Source organism: Capra hircus, chromosome 10 (assembly GCF_001704415.2).
Source record: "Capra hircus breed San Clemente chromosome 10, ASM170441v1, whole genome shotgun sequence".
NCBI lineage: Eukaryota > Metazoa > Chordata > Mammalia > Artiodactyla > Bovidae > Capra > Capra hircus.
The window spans coordinates 66,742,506-66,762,512 of NC_030817.1; the positions used below are offsets into that span (position 1 = coordinate 66,742,506).

Sequence of the window (20,007 nt, forward strand, 5' to 3'; positions counted from 1 at the left end):
GTGACAGGTGTTTTACTGCCTCCTTTAATTATCACAACTATCCAAAGAGCTGGGTGTTACGAAACCTATTTTATAAACAAAAGAAGCTAAGGTACCAAAAAGATAAGAACGTGCTGGAACCAGGATTTGAACCCACATAGCACAAGCACAGTCAGTGTCCTTGTTGGCCTTGCTGTCGTTTACCTGTGTCATTTGTCCAAGTTCCACACAGAGTTCTCACTCTGAAATCCCCTCAAAAGGGTCCAAAGAGAGCCAGACATTTGCCTCTTGAAAAACAGCTTTATTGACATTATTTTGTATATCCTATTTCCACCCATTTCAAGCGAACAACTCAGTGATTTTTAGTAAATTTAACAAATGGTGCAACTATGACTCTAAATCAATTTTAGAGCATTTTCATTACCCCCACAAGATTGGTTCAGGCATTCTTCACTCAATTTTTCTCCCCTTCATCTTGCCTGTTTCACATCCGTATATTTATTATGCACATATACCATCCCAGTACCTCCATCAAAAACAAACAAACCTGGAGTTTAGGTAAGTAAAGTGAACGGAAAAGAAAGCAGCGAGTCCCAGACCTGGGAGAAGCATTTGCTGCAGCGGCTGGCCTGGGACAGAGCCACAGGCAGGTTTCTCTTGGAAGGTGGGAAGGGCTCCAGGCCCTGGGGTGATGTCCTTGCATGGAGGCTGCTGTCCCTGTAGCTGGGTCTGCAGTGAGGCTTGGTAAATGTGCGTTGAGGGGCAGGTAGAGGAGACAGTGGAAACTCAAGCACAGTGGTGGGAAAGAGCATTGAAGCCAAGGCAAGGTCACAGGCTGTGGTGCCAAACTGCAGGAACAGAGGCCGGCGGCTCCACCCACTGGCAGCCCTGACCCATGGCCCTGGGCTGCTGACATCGGCACCCACCCACACCTTCTTCATTGTTCAGAGAACCAGCTTGGTCAGCAGGAGCTGCTGTAGCTCTTCCAGACCCCAGCCACTCAGCTGGAGCCTATGCTCTTCCTTGTGACAACTTTTCTCAATGGAAATGAATCTGGGAGCACATGGACATGGAGGGAGGGGGCAGAATTACTGGATGGGTTTATGCTACATGAGACATTGGGGTAGCAGCCAGAGCCAGGTGGGCTGGGGCCATGTGGAAACTGCTTAGACCAGACATTGGGTCATTCAACCCTTGTGCCTAGACCTGGAGGCCCGGGAGCGGCAGGCCCAGGCCCTCGGCAGCGAGGAGGAGGAGGAAAGCGGGAGCACCAGGACACTAGAGCAGGAGGTGAGCGTCCAGGCCCTGCAACCATCCGCAGGAGGAAGAGGCCGGTGGAACTAGAGGCTGCTGTGGCTGGGGTGGGCGTGCCCTTCCCACCTTCCCCTGTGGGATCTGGGTCGTCTGTCCCACCCACAGGTTGCTGAGCCTAGCTTGCAGGTGGAACTTCCCAGGGACCTTTGCAAGGTGAGCCAACCTGGAATTGGATCTGCACAGAATTGTCACCCTCCCCAACCCCTGCTCTGCAGATCGAACGCCTGCGAGAAGAGGGTTCCCGGCAGCTGGAGGAACAGCAGAGGCTGATCCGGGAGCAGATACGCCAGGAACAGGAGCAGAGGTTGAGAGGTAAGAGTCTGGCCCCCACACCAGCCACCCACTCTGAGGTGGCTCACAGTGGCCACACTGGCTGCTCGGTGAAGTTGATCTGGGAAGCTTCTACCTGCTGGAACCCTCCGGGTACCCCACTTGGACACATGCCACCTTTCCTTTCTTACCGTTCTCTGGGGCTTATTGGCTTTCCCTCTGCCTGAGATCTCCTGGCCGTATTTATGTTGGCTCTATTTTTGGAGCAGATCACCAGGGCAGGGCGAGGAAGGCTCTGGGACACTTTGTTTCAGTAGAACTGTGAGGTCTATACCTCTGTCTCTTGCCCCCAGGAGGCATTCACAGCCCTCCTTGGTGGAGTGCTGATCATGGCCTCCAGCAGGCAGCTGGGCTGCTACCCTAAGGTGGCAGCTGGGGGTGAGGGTAGGATTGCTCCTACTTGCCCTGCCAGGCTCCACAGCAGGGCGGGGCACTGCTTTTGGACAAGAGTGATCTTTTCCAGACTGTATCTCCCCTGGGGGAACCTCTCTATCACATTCTATCTTGCTAATTATCCTAAATTTTCTAGGAATGGCAGAAAATCCTGAAAACAAAGAAACCCCCAAGCTAAAGGTGAGCCCTGCAGGGTCTACAGGCCACCTCACACTGCCTCCTCTCAGCAAGAAGAGATGCTTCTGGGGACACCGGGGCTTGTGGTGGGGACACTGGATCTCTGGAAGCCACACCACCGCCCACATGCCATCCTTCCGTTGTCCCAGGGCCTGGACGTCAGGATGGCCCATCAGAGCTGGCTGTGAAAGGCTGCTCTTAGCCCTGAAGGCTGCAGGGCAGCCCTCCCTGAGGCCCCTTGAAGGAGAGCATGTTATAGGCTCTATAAGAGCCCTGAGACTGGCTGAGCAGGCCTCCTGCCTGTCCATTTTCCAAGGGGAATGCATTTCTGGGGGATGCTCCCTAGATCACCGCTGCCTTGAAGGCCAGAGGGGTGTCTGCTCAGGTGCAGGGTCTGGTCCTATTGAGAAGTCAGTGTTTAATGGTGGCCCCAACTGCTGTCTTTTCAGCTCAAGTGGAAGAGCAGGAAGGAAGCTGAGTCACAAGGTGGCTATTCCAGAGATGTCCTCCTGCGGCTCTTTCAGAAGGTCTGCTCTGCTGACTTCCCTCTTACCCATCATCTCAGTCCCCACGTAGCCCAAACCTCAGGATCTCCAGGCCTAACCTTCCTTCACATCTCTACCTGCCTTTTTTTTTTTCTGTGCTGTAAACTATGTGGTAAGTCGTTTCAGTTGGGTCTCTTTGTAACCCTATTTACTGGAACGTGCTAGGCTTCTCTGTCCATGGGATTTTCTAGGCGAGAATACTGGAGTGGGTTGTCGTGCCCTCCTCCAGGAAATCTTCCCCACCCAGGGATTGCACCCTTTTCACCTGTGGCTCCTGCATTGCAGGCGAATCTTTTTACCACTCAGCTACCAGGAAAGCCATAAACCACAGGATAGTCTAAAGACTTCTGCTCGAGCCGTGGCCCTCCAGTCACTCGTGTTGCCGTGTGCCTCCCTAGCCAGATCCAGCCCTTGTCATCCTTAGAAGTGAGGGGCTTGGCTGGGTGTATGGGGAGAGAGGAGGTGGGTGTCTGGCACTAAAGCTCCGTCCTCCCCATCTCCTTCAATCATAGAGGCAGCTGTGCGTCTCTGCTGGTCCGAATCCCCATGTCTGCCCAGCTCTCCTTTGCTGTCTCCTGCATTCCTGGAAAAAAAACAAAACAAAACAAAACACAAAAACCTTTCTTTCCCATCTCTGATATCCCCTCTCTGGGAACCTAGCAACAACAGGTTATCTCCAACCCAAAATGACCTGGTTGCTTCTGGGTGGCCTAGGCTTATCTCCAGTGTGAGCTAGGCTGTCCTGAAGGCTGGGCCATGCTTACCGGGACCCCTTATCCTCACAGTATGGAGAGGTGCTCGACCTGGTGCTCTCCAGTAAGAAGGCAGGCACTGCTGTGGTAGAGTTTGCAACCGTCAAGGCTGCGGTGAGTGCTCTGTGGGGCTTTGGGGTCCACCAGCAGCCCTGCCATTCCAGGGGAGGAACTCAATTCGGTAGGCCCTCTGAGCTTAGGTGTCCCCACTCCTTGGGCCAGCTCAGAGCCAAGATTTCCCTGAGGCCCACAGGTCCTAGGAGAGGAGACACAGTGAGTGAAGGAATGAATAGGAGAATGTTCCAGAGATGGTGTCATTTCCTACTGCCTGGCTCCATACCCCTCACCCTCCCCTGGAAGCCAGTGTGCCTCCAGGTTGGGACCTTCACAGAGCCTTCTCCCCTCCCCTACTGCCTAGTCAGAAGACTCACGTTTCCCATGAGGAGGGTCAGAGCTTCAGCACACCATTGCGTGAAGGCTGCTCCACTTTGCTTGGAGGATGAGAGGGCTGGTTCTGGTTCTTTCTGTAGGGGTAGAGAGAACCACTGTGTAGCTGACTGGAATGATGGGACTGGGATGGGTGTTGTATTTGACAGGAGCTGGCTGTCCAGAATGAAGTGGGCCTGGTTGATAACCCTCTGAAGATTTCCTGGTTGGAGGGACGGCCCCAGAGTGCGATGGGCCACAACCACCCAGGACTGTCCCGGGTAAGAAGCCGGGCCTCACTGTTCTGGGCCTACTCAAGCTGCGGGGTGTCTCTTCCTATCTGGGCTCTTCTCAGGGCCCTTTCCTCACAAAACCGTCATCAGGACCACAGAGAGATTGGCAGGTCTGCTCACCCAAGCAGGAGGAATGTGATTCCTTGCTGCCTCTTGCCAGGCTGGCTTACCCTACCCACAACTCTTAGGCCTTACTTTCTGTGTTCTGGTCTCCCTTGGGAGCTCTCATCATCATCCAAAGGTGTTGCCCTGGCCTGTGGGTTGTTTGGTTGCTGTGTGAAGCATTTGGTGCTGAGGTGACCCGGTACTTCAGGGAAGGGCTGGTGAGGAGGGTGGCTGCCTCCTTCCCCAGCTTCCTTCCAGGTGTGTCTGTGGCTGTCCCAGACAGGGACCTACTGTCAAGAGGCAACATCTCCTCTTTAGAAATAACACTGGCTACGCTGCCGACACTGAGGTGCTACCTGGTGCCCGACTCTTGGGGGGAAGCACAGACTTGAGCTGACACACACCACGTACCAGCTCTTAGTCCCCACAGCCCCACGAATGCTTGTGTTCACTCCTCCCCCATACACACACATATATATACACACACCCGGCCCAGGTCACACCTGCCCCCGCTTTGGTGGGGCAAGAGCTCTCCCTTCTCTGAAGCGTCTGGGGGTCTGTGCCTCAGGCTGATATGCTCCAGCCCCTCTGGGGGGAAGAGTGCCCCTCAGCAGGTCAGCAAGGGCTCTGCTCCCACTGCCTCTGGCGTGTTCCCCTGCTCTCTGACATGGCCCTCACCCGTGAGGATGGGGTACTGTCTGGAGTGTGTCCCAGACCCTGGACAGAGGAGGAAAGGGAGCTGCTCTGAGCCTGACCTGGGACTCTTTAGAGACTGTTTCTCTCTCCCCTCACCCCTGGTAAGTCCTAGCATTTCACAGCCCCAGATGACACGCCATAGGCTATGTAATAAAGAACTTTATTTATCATCTGCACCCCCAGGGAAGCTTTCCGATCAGCACATGCACATAGAGTAGAAACGGGGAGCCCATAAGGCTTGCATCATGGAGGTAGTGTGTGCCAGAACCACATGCCGCCAGCCAGGCTCCGGCTCCAGGTCTTCTGGCCAGGCGTCAGGGCAGCGCCGCAACCCCCATCATCAGAGTCTTTGAGCAAAGCTCCTTGGTCCTGGTGGGGATTCTGGAGAGCAGCTGTGCCTCTTCACTGTAACAGCCTTGAGCTTTGTGTCCGTCCCCTGATCAGACCTCCCATATTCTCATGGGTGCAGGAAGGAGGGAAAACTGCACTATATTTCATTGCATTTCCCCAGGGCTCCCATCACAAATATTTCCAAGAATTCCCCACAGCCTCTCTTCTGAAGCTGTCTGTGCCTGACATCCCCTCGAGTTCCTTCCTTGGGCTCCAGGGAGTGCTCCGGGCAGCCGTGTTGGCATTTTGAGTCTCACGCTCCCTTTCCTGCTAGTGATTTCTTTGGACTTTTTCCTGAGTTACTCTCTGTATCTCCCCCAGCCTCACTCTTCCTACCCCACAAGCCTCTCCCTTCCCTGGCAGGTCCCATATGCTTCCCTGACCCCCACCAGGCTATGGTCTAGGCCTGTGTGGCCCAACAGAACTTTCTCCAGTGACGTTAACGTTCACCGTTTGCCGTTCAGTGTGGTAACCCTTAGTCATATGTGGCTGCTGAGCACTTGAAATGTGGCTAGTGTGACTGGGATGACTTTTTTATTGTATTTAGTTTTAATTAGTGTGACTTTAAACAGCCACATGTAGGAGCTGGCACAGAGCACCCATCTTTGAGCCCAGTCTGTGTCCTCCGCTCCGAGACTTGCCCTTATGCCGCTGTCCCTCTGCCTCCACCCAGGCCTCTGCCTGGCCCCTGTGGCTGCAGGCATGGCCTCCCTTCCCAGCCTAGCTAGCTGTCTTCAGGGCTCCTGCCAGCAGGCACCCCCCTCACATTTCTGGCTTGCCTCTATACCTCTGTTCCTCCACCATGGGGTGATTCAGAGAACTGTTCAGGACCCCAGGGGTTGGGGGAGGAGCAGGCAGGGACCTGGATTTCTATCCCTACCTTAATTCCCGACTGTCCCCTCTTCTCTGGGTCCCCAGGCTCCCACCTCTTTCAGTCACCCCACCTCTGCCCACCCTCCTCCCATTCAAAAGCTGAGCTCACTGGGAAATTGCTCTCTCAGCATCTGCAGAACCTCCTCAAGAAGTGAAATCCCCAGGTCCACTTTGAAGGAGAAGAAGGGATCACTGAGGTCCGGAGCAGGTGTCCTCTGGAAGGGGGGCGTGTCAGTAAGGTCCTCCTCGGAAGATTGGTGGAGGGTGTCTGCCACGGAGAGCGTGGAGGGCAGGGTGGCAGAGTAGGTGGCAGTGTACTCTGCGGAGGGGGCCTCTAGGATGTTGGGGCAGCTGAAGCTTTCCCGGTAGAGACGCGGCGGTTTGGGCGGGGCCAGCAGGGTGGCCCGGGGCTGCTCGTCCCCCCACAGTGGCAGGCGCCGGCCATCCGGTCTCCCTCGCAGCTCCCGGATGACCTCTCTGTTGCTGTACTCCTCATGGTCCCCCCCAGCCGTGCTGGCCTGACTGAGCACGCTGCCCTGTCGCCGGAGTCTCCGCGGCCGCCCCAGGCTCAGCCGCTTGAAGAAGGAGGGGCTGCGGAAGGAGCCTTTGCGCCAAGTCTCCATGGGGCCCTGGGGAGCCCTCAGACCAGCCTGGTACCTCAGAAGCCTGGTCAACGGCCGCTGGGGACCATCGGGCCCCGCTGGAGCAGTGAACAGCGAGAATCAGGCAGCCCTCGAGGGCAGAAGCAGAGGCCTCCGGGTTTCTGTTCAGCACGAAGCGTGGGCGAGCATCCTGGATGATGAGAGGGCGTGCAGGGCAGTCCAGGAGAGCCGAGAGCTGGGAGTGCCTGGCGACAGGAGTTTCCCAGAGGGGCAGGAGTGGCCCGGTTACTCGGTAGGGTAGTGGAAAAACCCCAGGAGGAGGAAACAGCACTTACGGAGCTGGAGTTCGGGCAGCTGTGGTAGATGAAGGCTGCGTTGTCTTCCGTGGGGCTGGGCTTCTCACCGGCTCTGCTGGCTTCTCCCTGGCCCCGGCAGGGGCCCGGCCTCTCCGCTGGTAGCTCCGACTGTGATTATTGGCTTGGTTGTTTGTGACTCTGCGTGTGGCGGTGGAGATGTTTTGTTGTCTTCAGTTGACTCAGTCAGGTGGGAAGTCGCGTTCAGGCTCTGAGGTAATTGCAGCATCTGCAGGCTGGGGTTTGGGCTGCACGGCCAACACCCTGGGGCACCAGGGAGCTGTAGATTCCTCTGGGGGCTGTCCGGGCAGCCCTGCTCTGTGTCACCACACTGCCTCCTCTTCCTCCACAGCCCCAGTGCTCTGGGCCCTCGTGGGCAGCCTGGCTCTCCAGCTCCTGTGTGTCTGGAGTGAGGAACTCAGAGGTGGGAGTTGACTGAAAGACAGGCTTGTGGAATGACTGTTGGGGAAGGAAGGGACCTGTCACTGGTGTGGGTGACTCAGACCTGGGGCCCAGTGACAGGCCCTCATTAGCAGAACCCGCAGGGATGGGGAGGAGGAAAGAGGCAGAGGGTGTGTTAAGGGTGGGCAGCCCTGCACCTATAAAGCGCTGGCTCCTCCCAGGGGCGTGCCAAGGGTGACTTCAGGTATTCTCAGCAGAGCAGCATTACCTTGGGGACGGGAGAACTGACCTCCCCTTGGCCTGACATCAAACCTGGCTGCTGTTTCCTCACCCTTCCTTGATTTACCCAGATGGCCTCAGGGCAGGAAAGGACAGTTGAGGGCCAGGGTCCTACCTTCCTGTCAGGCTGTGTGGACCTCATCTGGGGTCTGTCCTCTGGGGAAGGGGCTGGGCCTGGTGGAGAGGGCAACTCTCCTTGAAGTTGCTGCAGCTTGGGAGAGAGGAGGAGGCGTGGGGTTGTTGGGAGGAACAGGGGATCTGGGCTGAGTAACACTTCCTGGTTCCGTACATCCCCGACTCCAAACCAGTTGGCCAGGGCCTAGCATCTTAACCCTAGCCACTCCCTTCTAATTCCCTGGGTCACTGACCACCAAACTTTCTTCTTGGCTTGTTCCGCGAAGGTGCACCAGCTTGGGGTACTACAAGAAGCTCTCTGCTCTGCAGCTCCCCCTGACCTGGCTTGCTTCTGTGCCACTTCTGGTGGGCTTCACCTGTATTCACACAGCTTCAGCTGCAAGGAAGGGAGGAAGTGGATCTAAGACCCACTGCAGACCTTATCAGGGCATGAGGTCGGTGGCTTGGGCTCTCCTGCAGAGCCACCTCTCCAGCCCACAGCCTTGGCCTACTGAGGTGGTTGTTTATTATTCTTTTGATTATTAAAATACTGCCCTCTTTAATCTCTTACACTGTGCTGGCAAGATCATAAAAGAAGCAGCCAGGGCCCTGCCCTCCGGGAGCCCCGGTGTGTATTTTTAGGAGGCAAGCTGGCTTCTTGTTTCCCTCTCCTCCTAGGGTGGGGCTCCCTCTGTGTCCTTAGCAGGAGCCAGACCACAGGAAGGGAGGGCATCTGGGAGGGGGCAGTGCTCTCACCTCCTCCTGGCAGAGCCGGTATATTTCTGCACCTTCAATAAACCCTCTTCCCTGGGAACTGGTGGAAGGCAGAAACCATGGGGTGGAGGACATGAGGGAGACCAGGGCCTGGCTAGAGCATGAGAAGTGAGTCACCGAGCTGCCTGCAGATGCGAAGGGCCTGGGAGAGGGGGAGGCGGGGTGGGGTGGCAGCTGCTTGATGGGCTGGAGGGAGGCAGCTGAGCAGCTGGCCTGGCGCCAAAGGCCTGCTTGCTGTGAGGGAATATGGGTGGCTTGGGGTTGCGGGATGTTCCAGGGTCCTCCCTTTCCTGGGCAGCCTTCTCCTTGACCGTTGGTGGCAGCTCTGCCTAGGTCCCGCCTCCAAGCCTGGAGTCTGTGGGACACTGCCCTGCCACCCTGATCCCTCCCTGTCTCCCTCTGTCCCCAGGGCTCAGTGGTGTCCGAGAGGGACTACGAGAGCCTTGTCATGATGCGCATGCGCCAGGCAGCTGAGAGGCAGCAGCTGATCGCCCAGATGCAGCAGGAGGACCAGGCGGGGCAGCCCACGTAACCTCATGCCTCCAGCCCTCCCCTCCCACAGCCTTTTCTTAAACATCACCAATAAACTTTCTGTTTTTTAAGAATCTACCTCTATTGCATACATAGGTATAGGGTGTGGGCCTACCCAAGCGTGGTCCTGGTTTCTGGGCTCCGCCCAGGCCTGGCTTTCCCTCCCAGGGAGTGGGCAGACCCCAGGGAGGCGCTCCACTTGGTGAGAGTCAGTGGTCAGCAGAGCAGAGGAGCAACCTCTCATCACAGCCCTTTATTGGCTTGGACTAGCTATGCAGGCCCCACCCACCCAGTCCTGGAGCCATGCTCCACAGGGGTACCCAGCTCCCTGCCAGGGGCAGCCTGGCTCATCAGCCCCTCAGTTTTTGATAGAACAGGGCCTCCTCCAGGGCCTGCGCCTGGCCTGAAGCTGGAGGGGCAGCTGAGGGCACTAGGGCCAGGGGCCCTACCCTTCCACACTGTTCGAGACAGGTTTCAGAGAAGGCCATTCACTGCCCAGTGGTGCTGGGCCAAGGAGAAGGACGATTTGGGAAGAAGGGGCAGGGCGGTGAGCAAGGCAGGGTCCTGGGGTCAGGGTCCATGGCAGCCACTCGAAAGAAGGGGTGACTGGCGCTCCTCAGTGTGGGAGGGTCACTCCTTGTGCAGGCACCACACCAGCGTCTGGCCCACCCCTGTCATGCTCAGCACACGGAAGCCCCTGCGCTCCAGCTTGTCCAGGACTATTCGAGGAGGGTCATTCACGTAGTACTCAGAGCTGCGAAGAGAAGGAGAGTGGCATGAGAGGGTACACAGCACAGCCCCGCGTACAAACCTAGTATCTGCTGCAGACTTGGCCTGGTCACGATTACTCCTAGCGGGACTGCTGTTTGCAGGTGGCCTTCTGCAAATGTTCCCTGCCCTGTCTCCTGCTTAGCTCTTTGCATCATCTCATTTATTCCTCTTAACAACCTAAGGGAGGTACTGTTATTCCCATTTTATTTATAAGAAAGAATCAAGAGGGGTAAAGCAGCTTTTCTGATGTCATGCAGATAGTAACACCTCTGTTAGTCTGAGAATAGCCCACATGCTCTGGGTCACTGCCAATTTAGAGGGAGCAGCCTCCTTTCCCAGGGCCATCCCCCAGGCCTCTGTCCTCTTGCCTGGCTGTCCTGTAGTCCTGGAGCAATAAGGTTGGCCTTCAAGAGCTCCTGGCTGTGGGTGCTGCCCCCTAGGATGGAGAGTGCTTGGTTTCCCTTCTTTCAGGGTTAATTGACTCTGAAGGGCCATCAGGTAGATAAAGAGCTCAAGCCCCAGGCTGGGCATCTCAGAGACAAAAGCCTCATGGCAAAGGGATGGGGTTGGCTTCAGCCCTGCAATCCTGACCAAGGGGCTAGGGCCAGCTCACCTCCTCTTTCCCAACTAGGGTACACTCTGGTGACCTTTCTTAGGAGTTCTAGCCTGTGTGAACAGGGTTCTCCCTGTCCACTGGGTTCTCCCTGTCCACTGGGTAGGAAGGAATGAGGGGTAGAAGAGGAATTAATGATCACTGTTAAGACTTGGAGCTGGGGTGAAGGATGCCGAGGGAAGTGGTTAAGTCCCCAGGCAGCAGCTGAACTGGAAGCAGGACCCAGGCATCCTGTTTCTAGGGCTGAGCTTTGTTACTCATTCAGCTCTTCAAGCCAGAGTCTTTCTCTGTGCCTGTCTTGGCCTTCATGAGATTCAGCTTAGAGATGAAAGGGTAAGGCAAGAAGCAGTGCACTAGCAGAAGTCTATACTCAGGGGACTGGACTCTGTCCTGGTACCTTGTCCAGGGGCTCCCTTGTGAAGGGAGGGCCAATGGAAAAGCTCTCAGAGCAAGTCTGGGGGGCTGTGGTGAGGCTGCAGATGGGACCCACCCTACAGAGGACAGATCCTCAGGATACAGGCAGAGGGGTCCTGAGGCTGGGCAGGGGCATTTTCTTGTGTAAATGGAACAAAGACAGGCCTCGGGGCTGCTGGGGAGAAGAGTCTTAGGAATGCTACTACTTACAAGTTGTTTCCCAGGACACTTCTTTTTGAGGCCCCCAGATGCTGCATCAGTTCTGGATCTGAGTACTCATCGCCCACCATGGTGGGGCCCACCTCCTGCAAGGTAAGCCACAGAGGCTGCTTGGTTGTCTGCCAGGTCAAGGTATGCAGTTAGCCTTTATCTGAGCCCACTTCAGTTAAAGGCTGGAGGAAGAGGGAAGGAATCTTAGGGGCTACACACAAGCTGGGAAGGGGTGGAGTCCGTCAGTCATCAGACTGAGCAATGTGATGCCTCCTTGACCCCTCTAGGCTGGACTGGGCAGTGCCCAACACTGGCACCTTCATGCCAGGCACCACTGCGTGTATCTGTATCAGAATCATCCAGAGAACAGAAATGCAAATGTATGTCCACATAAAAACTTGCACAGACAGTAGCATTATTCATAGTAGCCAAAAAGTAGAAACAACCGAAATGTTTGTCAACTGATGAGTGGATAAATGAAATGTGATATAGCCTTTCAGTGGAATTTTATTTGACAATAAAGAGGGATGAGTACTGGATGCATGCTACAATACGGATGAACCTTGAAAACATCATGTAAGTGCAAGAGGCCGAAGACCATATATTATGATGAAAAGTAGGCGAGTGGTTACCTAGGGCTGAGGGGCCCAGGGGAAATGAGTGACCGCTAAGGTTCAGGGTTTGGGTATAGGGCTTCTATTTAAGGTGACGAAAATCGTTCTAAATGTTCTAAAATTGTTTATGGTCATGGTTGAACAATTCTGAATAAGCCAAAACAAACCAAAACCCAATCCTGTTGAACTGTACACTTTAAATTCGTGACTTCTGTGGTTATATATATCATATACCAGTGAAACTGCTAGTTTAAAAAATTACTTCAGGAGCACTGAATTCCCAAACTCCAGGCTTACAGAGTGCTTCCGGAGACCTGGGAAGGGACCCAGGAGTCTACATTTTACCATCTGCACAGCTGGCTGGCTCTTAAACCACTGCCAAGACTTCTCCCATCCAGTGGAGAGCTCATCTGCTATTTCCTGCATCTCTAGGGAACCGTGTACGTCCAGATGGATCACCGCAGCACTGGAGAGGTAGGGGGCAGACGAGTGTCCTGCTGCCCAGGTTGGGGACCCAGTCACGTTCTGTGCAGTCAGCACCTTCTTTTTGCAGAGGAAACTGTGCCCAGGGAAAGGGGCGTGGCTTTACTGTTGAATGGATGTTCTCACACCTCTAACCCTCCTGGTCATGTCCGGGTTCTTTCTTCTGTCTTTTCTAAGGTCTCAGAAGAGCTCTTCCTGGAGTGCCTAAGGGCGCAGGTCGTAGCTGTAGGCGGGCCTCTTGGCACAGGGGTCTCGGTGTCGTAGCACATCCTTTTCTTTTTCAAACCTCCTTTCCTTAGGTTCGTCCATTCCTCCCACCCCTCATTGCCCGGCGGAGCGGCTCTGTGTAGGGCAATGGTTGCTGCGCTTGAGAGAGCAGGACTTTCTGAGTCTCTCAGAGGTTTTGACCTCCCGCAGGCAGGTAGGACCTGAGCCGCAGGCGCCCGGAACTCCTGGGTGGCGGGGACGCACGCACGTAGTCCCCCTTCCCGGCGCTGGAGGGGCCCGGCCGCCGGAGCTCCCTAGTCCCTGGATCCAGGCAGGGTCCGAGTTCCAACCTCCTCCGCCGCCCGCGGGGGTGTGTCCCAGGCGGCTTCCGCGTCCCGGCACCCGCAGGCGTCGCCTGGGAGGGAGGCGCCAAGGTGCGGCCGGCAGCGTCCCCCCGCCCGGGGCCCAAAGCCAACTCCCAGGGACGGGCAGCGGGTACTCACCATGCGTATCTGGGTGCTGATGAGCAGGTAGGGCATGGTGCGCGCGTCCCGGCCAGGCTCCTTCCCTGGACTTTAGGTCGGGCGCCGACGCCAGCCCTTCAGGCTCCGGGACTGCGACCAGCCGCCTGGAGTCCAGTTACTCCGACTCTGGCCTCCGGTTGCGCCAATCCCTGAGCTCCTGGTCCGTAAGCCCCTCGACCGGCCAATCAGGAGCGGGCGCCCTTGACGCGCCTGGAGCTCGGTGATTCGAGACCCGCCCCAGCCCTGGGGCAGCTCACTGGGACCCTGTGTTGTCACCCGCCGCTTCCGAGGGTCGTCCGGCCGCGAGGAGGGACCTCTGTTGGGTAGTGGGGGGATCGCTCCCGCACCGGTGCGCCGGAGCTGGGAGCGGCCCCCGAGCTCTCTCTGCTGGCTGCGTTGGGCCGTGGCGCCCAGCGCGCGTGTTGACCTTGCACCCCGTTATTGCAACACCTCCAGTAACAGGTTCCAAAGTCCTGTGGGTCCCCGTCCCAGCCCCTGTGAAGCCCAACAGGAAGCAAAGGGCGACCCCACTGAGGTCTCCCAAGCTTCTGCCCACCTCACCCAAAGACTCCTCTAAAACGTTTATCGGATCCCTACTTCCCGACCGAAGACACGTTCTCCGGAGATTCCTTAAGCGCACAGAAGACAGGCAGGAGACCCACTCGGTGCACTGCACATTCCTGCCTCCCCGACTGTAGTTCCTAGTACAGCGGCGGAACTTTGCATTTCTGTGGCCTTGTAGGTAAGTATGTAAGAGAACTGAGCACTTTGCTGAGTGCCAGGCCTAGAGAGACTGAAACCAATGGAATCTGGCCGTTCAGAGAGCTTTCCATGAAGCTGGAGAGACACCGCACACGTGCAGGAAACCACAAGACAACACCTGGGACAAAAGAAACTTCCCTGAACCAACCACGGAAGAGAGCGGCGAGTTCACCTCCACGTGTTCACGCCCTCATCTGGATGTATCAAAATCTGACAGCATTCTTCATCTGCCTTGTTGTGAAATCTGCCTTGTTGTGAAATCTGCCTTGTTGTGAAATCTGCCTTGTGATTGGTTTTTGAAAAAAGAAAAGCAAAACAAAGGCAAACTGTAACCTTCCCTCCTGGACTCTTGAAAAATCTTCGCTTCACTGAAGGGCACATACAGGGCTCTCTCTGTGCCTCCAGCACTTTGACCGATGAGAGAAATACAAGGGATAAATAGCAAGTTGTAACCCTAAAGAAGGAGCTTCCCTGATAGCTCAGGGAAGTGGTAAGGAATCTGCCTGCCAATGCAGGAGGTGCAGGAGGCTCGGATTCAACCTCTGGGTTGAGAATTTCCCCTGGAGAAGGAAATGGGAACCCACTCCAGTATTCTTGCCTGGGAAATCCCATGGAGAGAGGAGCCTGGGGGATAAGCCCGTGGGGTCACAAAAGAATCAGACGCGACTTAGAAGCTAGACAACCCTAAAGGATCCTTCCTGGTCTGATCTATTTTTCTGTACTCTCTTTCCCTATTTTCTACCTCCAGGACTAGAAGTTTAGCTGGAGAGATAAGACATATTTATGCTTAACAAAGGATTTGTTAAACTAAAAATTAATGCCCAGGATATATAAAGAAATCTTACAAATTAGGAAGAAAAATGGGCAAATGACTCGATTAGGCACTTTTCAAAAAAGAGAGTGGAAATAGGCAATAAACATAAATCATGATGTTAAATACCATTAGAAATTCAGAAATGCATATTAAACCACAACGAGATAATGCTTTACAGATTTGAAAACAAATCAAAATGTGTGAGCATCATGTATTGGTGAGGATGTCTAACAGTTGAAGCATGAAGCATTACTGTTGGGATTACAAATTGTTATGATAGATACAATCACCTTGGAAAACAATTTGGCATCATCCAGTAAAGCTTAAGATGTTCATTACTGTGACCCACCTAACCTCTCATCGATAAACCTAGGAAAACTCACTGACTGCATCAAGAATATTAAAAAGAATATTCATAAAAGCACTGTTTGTAATTAGCAAAAAACTGGAAACAGTCTTTATTGCCATCTGAAATAGAACAAGTTTTTGCTTGATTCATACAATGGAAACTATACCAATAAAAATGAATGAAAAAGCAAATATTGGGGAAAATATAGAATAATTCTATTTACCTAAAGCTCACAAACATGCAAAAATAAACAATTTGAAGGAAATGATAAATGTAATATTCAGGGTAGTGGTTACCTCTGAGAGAAGAGAAAGGGATAGAGCAGAGACAGAAATGCAGGGTTCTTAAAAGACAAAAGTGATGTTCTCCTTCTTACACTAGGATGTGGGTGCAGAGGATTATAAATGTACTCAGTTTTTATACATATATTATAAGTATTATTTTGTAGCCATTAAATATTTTGTAAGAACAATCCTTTTTATTATTATTTTTTTAGAACAATCCTTTTTAAATGTCAAGTGTCTTAGAGGTAAGGCCATCATCCCAAGGCACATGTCACCTCTCTTGAAAGAGCCAGGTACATAAGGCTCTCATGTTCTGGGCAGAGACCAGGACAGGGATTTGCGGTGTGCTTTACTCTCTCAGGCTGGACTGTGGAGGGGTGGGGAGGAAACAGGAGGGCAGACTATCTCAGACTGCCAGGGATTTATTAAATTTGCAAAACTGGTCTGTAGATGCAGCATAAGATAGAGTGCTCCATCCAGAATCACCTACCCCACTGCTGACTGCCCTGTCAGAGGCATGTACACCAGATAACATCTTTAATATCCAGGAGGAAATGAATTCCCTTACTTGGTTTTCCCATCTGGCTTCACCTCTTGCCACAATCAGTTTATCTGGCAGATCTTCCTCCCACATAAAAGGAGGAGAAATTGTTCTTCTAAACAACTCAGCTTTTCATTATGAAAATCAAACCGTGTCCACAGGGTTAACAAAGGCTTATGACTAGCAAATTATTACCTTGTTTTACAGAACAATAGATAAGAAACAACTTGTTTAAAAACCCCGCCTGCTTGTAAACTCCCTTCACTGATTAAGCTAGCTTTAATTTGTGTTTTATTTTTTTCTCCCCTCTCTCTCTAATTTCATACCCTTCAAGCATCACATAGCCTGGGTAATATATCACAAGACTCCTTAACCACCCCTACAGATAACAGCTTTGAAGTGTGGGTCGCTATAGCAACGGGAGCTCAAGTTGTTTCTTAGGAACTTGGAATCAGTTCATCTTCTGTTCAAGCTAGCTAAGACTGGTTGGGAACACTGACCCTAAAACTGGGCCCACACAGGTGTCCAGTGAATAGCCTTTTGACATAAGAGGGTCAAAACTCCACCATCAGATCATGCTAAGCGCCTGCATTTTTAAACATACATCCCATGAAGAAGTGTATAACCCAGATATGGCCACACAGAACACCATTTACCTTACCTTTTCCTATCTCTAATCACCTTTCCCCATGCCTAAGATCACCCTGTGATCTTAGAATTTTTTTTTTTTTTTAAACTTTGGCTGTGCTAGCTCTTGTTGTGGCAGTTGGGATTCTCCAGTTGTGATTAGAGGGGCTTAGTTGCTCCCCAGCATGTGGAATCTTGGTTCACCGACCAGGGATTAAATCCATGTCCCCATCATTGGAAGGCGGATTCTTAACACTGTACCAACAGGGAAGTCCCCTACCCTGTTTCTTTATATCTCAAGCCTTCAGAGAGGCGGATCTGAGATTTGTTCTCCTGTCTCCTGGCTTGGCTGCCTTGTTAATGAATTGTTTTTCTGCTGCAAACCTCTATGTCTTAGCATTTGACTTGCCATGTTTTGAGCAAATAAATCTGGTTTGGTAACAAAAGCATTATCAGTGTGGCAGGGGCTGGATATTGGTCATTCTTTATTTCCTTCCTTCCTCCATGCAGCGTTTATGGATGGTCTTTGCATTAGAGCTGTGCTAGGCATAGGGAATGGACCAGGCATGAACTCCATCCTAGAAGAGGAAACAGTCCAGTGGGTAGAGAGTCTAGAAAGCAAATATTTATAGAACAAATTGTAATAGAGGTAACCAAGCCTCAAAGACAAAGAACATATTAATTCCACTAAGAAGTTAATTAATTAAATAGGTTTTTATTCCCTCCAAAGCAAAAATACTAACTTTTTTTATTACAAAAGAAATACATGCTTATTTCAGAAAAATGAGGAAAAATATGGGAAAGATATTAAAAGCATTCCTTTCTCACCACCAAGACAACATACTTAATCTCTTAGTGTATCTCAAGAGGTACTAATACTAATGAAACTGAATCCTTAAAAATGAGTAGCTGGAAAAAAAAATCAGTAGCAGATGTTGGTGAAGTTTTTTATTTAAAGGCCTTCACCACAGCCTCTGGAATGTTTTAAAATTTTATTAATTTTATTTATTTTTGGCTGCACTGGGTCTTCATTGCTTTGTGAGGGCTTTCGCTAGTTGTGGTTAGCAGGAGCTGTTCTCTAGTGCAGGCTCAGTAGTTATTGCACAGGGCTTGGCTGCTCTGCAGCATGTGGAATCTTCCTGGACCAGGAATTGAACCCATGTCTCCTGCATTGGCAGGAGGATTCTTAAGCACTTAAGGAAGTCCCAAATGTACTGCTATGTGTGTAAAATATCTCACAATTAAAAAGTAAATGTGGGGAAGGTAATAGCAACCCACTCCAGTACTCTTGCCTGGGAAATCCCATGGACGGAGGAGCCTGGTAGGCTATAGTCCATGGGGTCACGAAGACTCGGACACGACTGAACGAATTCACTTTCACTTTTCACTTTCATGCACTGGAGAGGGACATGGCAGCCCATTCCAGTGTTCTTGCCTGTAGAATCCCAGGGACGGGAGCCTGGTGGGCCACCATCTATGGGGTCACACAGAGTCGGACATGAATGACATACATGACTTAGCAGCAGCAGCAGCAGGCGTCTCGGGTCCACTGTCCCGACTGGACTATACAAACTATACTTTAATTTTAAGTTGCTAATTTATCTAGCTAAAATATTTCCTTTTAAATTAGTATATGGTCAAGGTAAAAAAATAACTGAACAGAAAAGTATGAGGCTAACTCTGAAAGGCATCCACGTCCTACCTTCCCACTTCCTTTCCCAAAGGCCATCACAGTTAACTCTTGAACTTTGTCTTGGAATCACTTACACCCTTTTAAACATTATTATCTTTTTTGTCAACAAATGATGTCATACTTTAAGCAATTTTATAGGTTGCTTGTTTCAAATAACATAGTTCTTAAAAATAGCTGTAACAGCTCATAAAGCTATATGGGTCCGTTTAATCTTCATTTTGTTTACTTTTAAATTTCTGCTATTCCATTGTCTAGGCTGTGCCATGATTTCTTTAACCAACCCTGTATCAATGGACATTTAGGCCAGTTTCAGCTTTTCACTAGTTAAAAATTGGTTGCAGTAACCATCTTTGTAAACACATATTTGAACACTTTAAATAGCAACCAAGAGAGAAACAACCTAAGGACAACCTTTTATATGCAAGCAACAATTTAGAGCTTGCAACAAAATATTATTTATTAGGTGCACAAAAATGACAGATCAAAAGAAATTTGGCAGGAAACAGAAGAGGGAGGAAGAAGAGAGGGGAAATGTGGGCTCTTAGCTACTTCCCTCCACTGTTACCTGCAAGGAGTAGAAACCACCTGCCCGCTTTGTGTGAACCTCCTCTTTTGCTTTTCAGAGCATGAGTATGAAGATACTAGTCCTTCAGAAAGCCATGACATTGGAGAAGGCAGTCTGTCTTCAATTTACCAATAAAATAATCAGCATTCAAAAAAAAAAAGTAAATAAATATATCTAATCAAGGATTTGGGAGGACTGGTTTAGATATTTTGACTCCCACTAAACTAAAATTTAACTTTTAAGAAATGCTGACAATAAAATTAGAACCATAATCCATAAAAAAATCATCTTTAATTTTTTTCAATTATTTATTATTTTTGGTTGCATCTTGTCTTAACTGGGGATCTTTCCTTAAGATGCATGGGCTCTGTAGTTTTGGTGTGCAGGCTTAGTTGCCCTGAAGGCATGTGGGATCTTAAGACGTTCCCTGGCCAGGGATGGAATCTATGTCTCCTGCATTGGAAGGCAGATTCTTAATCACTGGACCACCAGGGAAGTCCCTATGTGTTGTTTGCTTTTTAAGTAATTAATTAATTTTTGACCTATACTGCAGGGCTTGTGGGATCTTAGTTCCCCATCCCCCAGTCCAGGGGTAGAATCTGAGCCCCCAGCAGTGGAAGCACAGAGTCCTAACAACTGGACTGCAGGTGATTCTCTTCTTTTTAGTTTCTAAAACTACAAGTTGCATAAAATCACAGGAGTAAAATAGATTTACAAAAGTACAGGTCACAGGTGGTAGAAAAAAACGATTAAAATCTGAAATGCTATCAACCAATTTAAGCAATCAGAGATCAACCCAAGTTTCAGCCTCATACAAACATTTAAAATGTTATCATTAGAGGAATGAATTTAATGAATTTAATTTTCATCCTGGATATTAAAAACAGTTTTTATAAGCCTGTCCCTGTTTAATGTTACAGTGACAATTTAAGGTCTAAGATTTTTTTTAAATGATGGGGTGTGCATCTACAGTGAAGTTTTTCAGATGTCAATTGGCAGAAGCTGGCCCTGGGGACTCAGGGCCTGTTGTGGATAACCAACAACTTACCTGTTTTAACTTGATTTGCCAAAGGCACTATTGTGTTGAGCTTAGTAAATGATTTGAGTAAAAATATGTAAACAAATTGAGCTGAAATCAAGTAAAGTCTGAGTTTTGACCGAGGGTTAAGGAAAGGTGGAGAAGGGTGGCGTTTTCCAGGTAGGGATTC

The 20,007-nt window shown here is 51.2% G+C and overlaps 3 protein-coding genes across 4 annotated transcripts in view; 1 reads left to right on the forward strand and 2 right to left on the reverse strand.

The window, feature by feature from the left end:
• DNAJC17 (DnaJ heat shock protein family (Hsp40) member C17) overlaps nt 1-9,406 on the forward strand; it is a 28,808-nt gene extending 19,402 nt beyond the window's left edge. Inside the window, exons 5-12 of one of the 2 annotated variants that reach the window (XM_005685495.3) lie at nt 1,184-1,269; nt 1,509-1,605; nt 2,153-2,196; nt 2,643-2,720; nt 3,524-3,604; nt 4,087-4,197; nt 8,311-8,478; nt 9,207-9,293. In XM_005685495.3, coding sequence (XP_005685552.1) covers nt 1,184-1,269; nt 1,509-1,605; nt 2,153-2,196; nt 2,643-2,720; nt 3,524-3,604; nt 4,087-4,197; nt 8,311-8,448 — 635 coding nt within the window. In that variant the 3' untranslated portion in view covers nt 8,449-8,478; nt 9,207-9,293. Of the gene's footprint in view, nt 1-1,183; nt 1,270-1,508; nt 1,606-2,152; nt 2,197-2,642; nt 2,721-3,523; nt 3,605-4,086; nt 4,198-8,310; nt 8,479-9,206 lie in introns of both variants that reach the window. The other variant, XM_005685496.3, reaches the window with a different exon arrangement.
• On the reverse strand, nt 5,150-6,919 carry C10H15orf62 (chromosome 10 C15orf62 homolog). Its single transcript, XM_018054435.1, has one exon. It carries the CDS (start codon nt 6,894-6,896, stop codon nt 6,366-6,368), a length of 531 nt encoding a protein of 176 aa, XP_017909924.1. The 5' UTR covers nt 6,897-6,919; the 3' UTR covers nt 5,150-6,365.
• Nucleotides 9,545-14,117, reverse strand: GCHFR (GTP cyclohydrolase I feedback regulator). Its single transcript, XM_018054439.1, has 3 exons — nt 13,144-14,117; nt 11,337-11,431; nt 9,545-10,082 (listed from the first exon to the last, which is right to left on the reverse strand). The coding sequence occupies exons 1-3, from the start codon at nt 13,177-13,179 to the stop codon at nt 9,959-9,961; spliced, it is 255 nt and encodes an 84-aa protein (XP_017909928.1). The 5' UTR covers nt 13,180-14,117; the 3' UTR covers nt 9,545-9,958.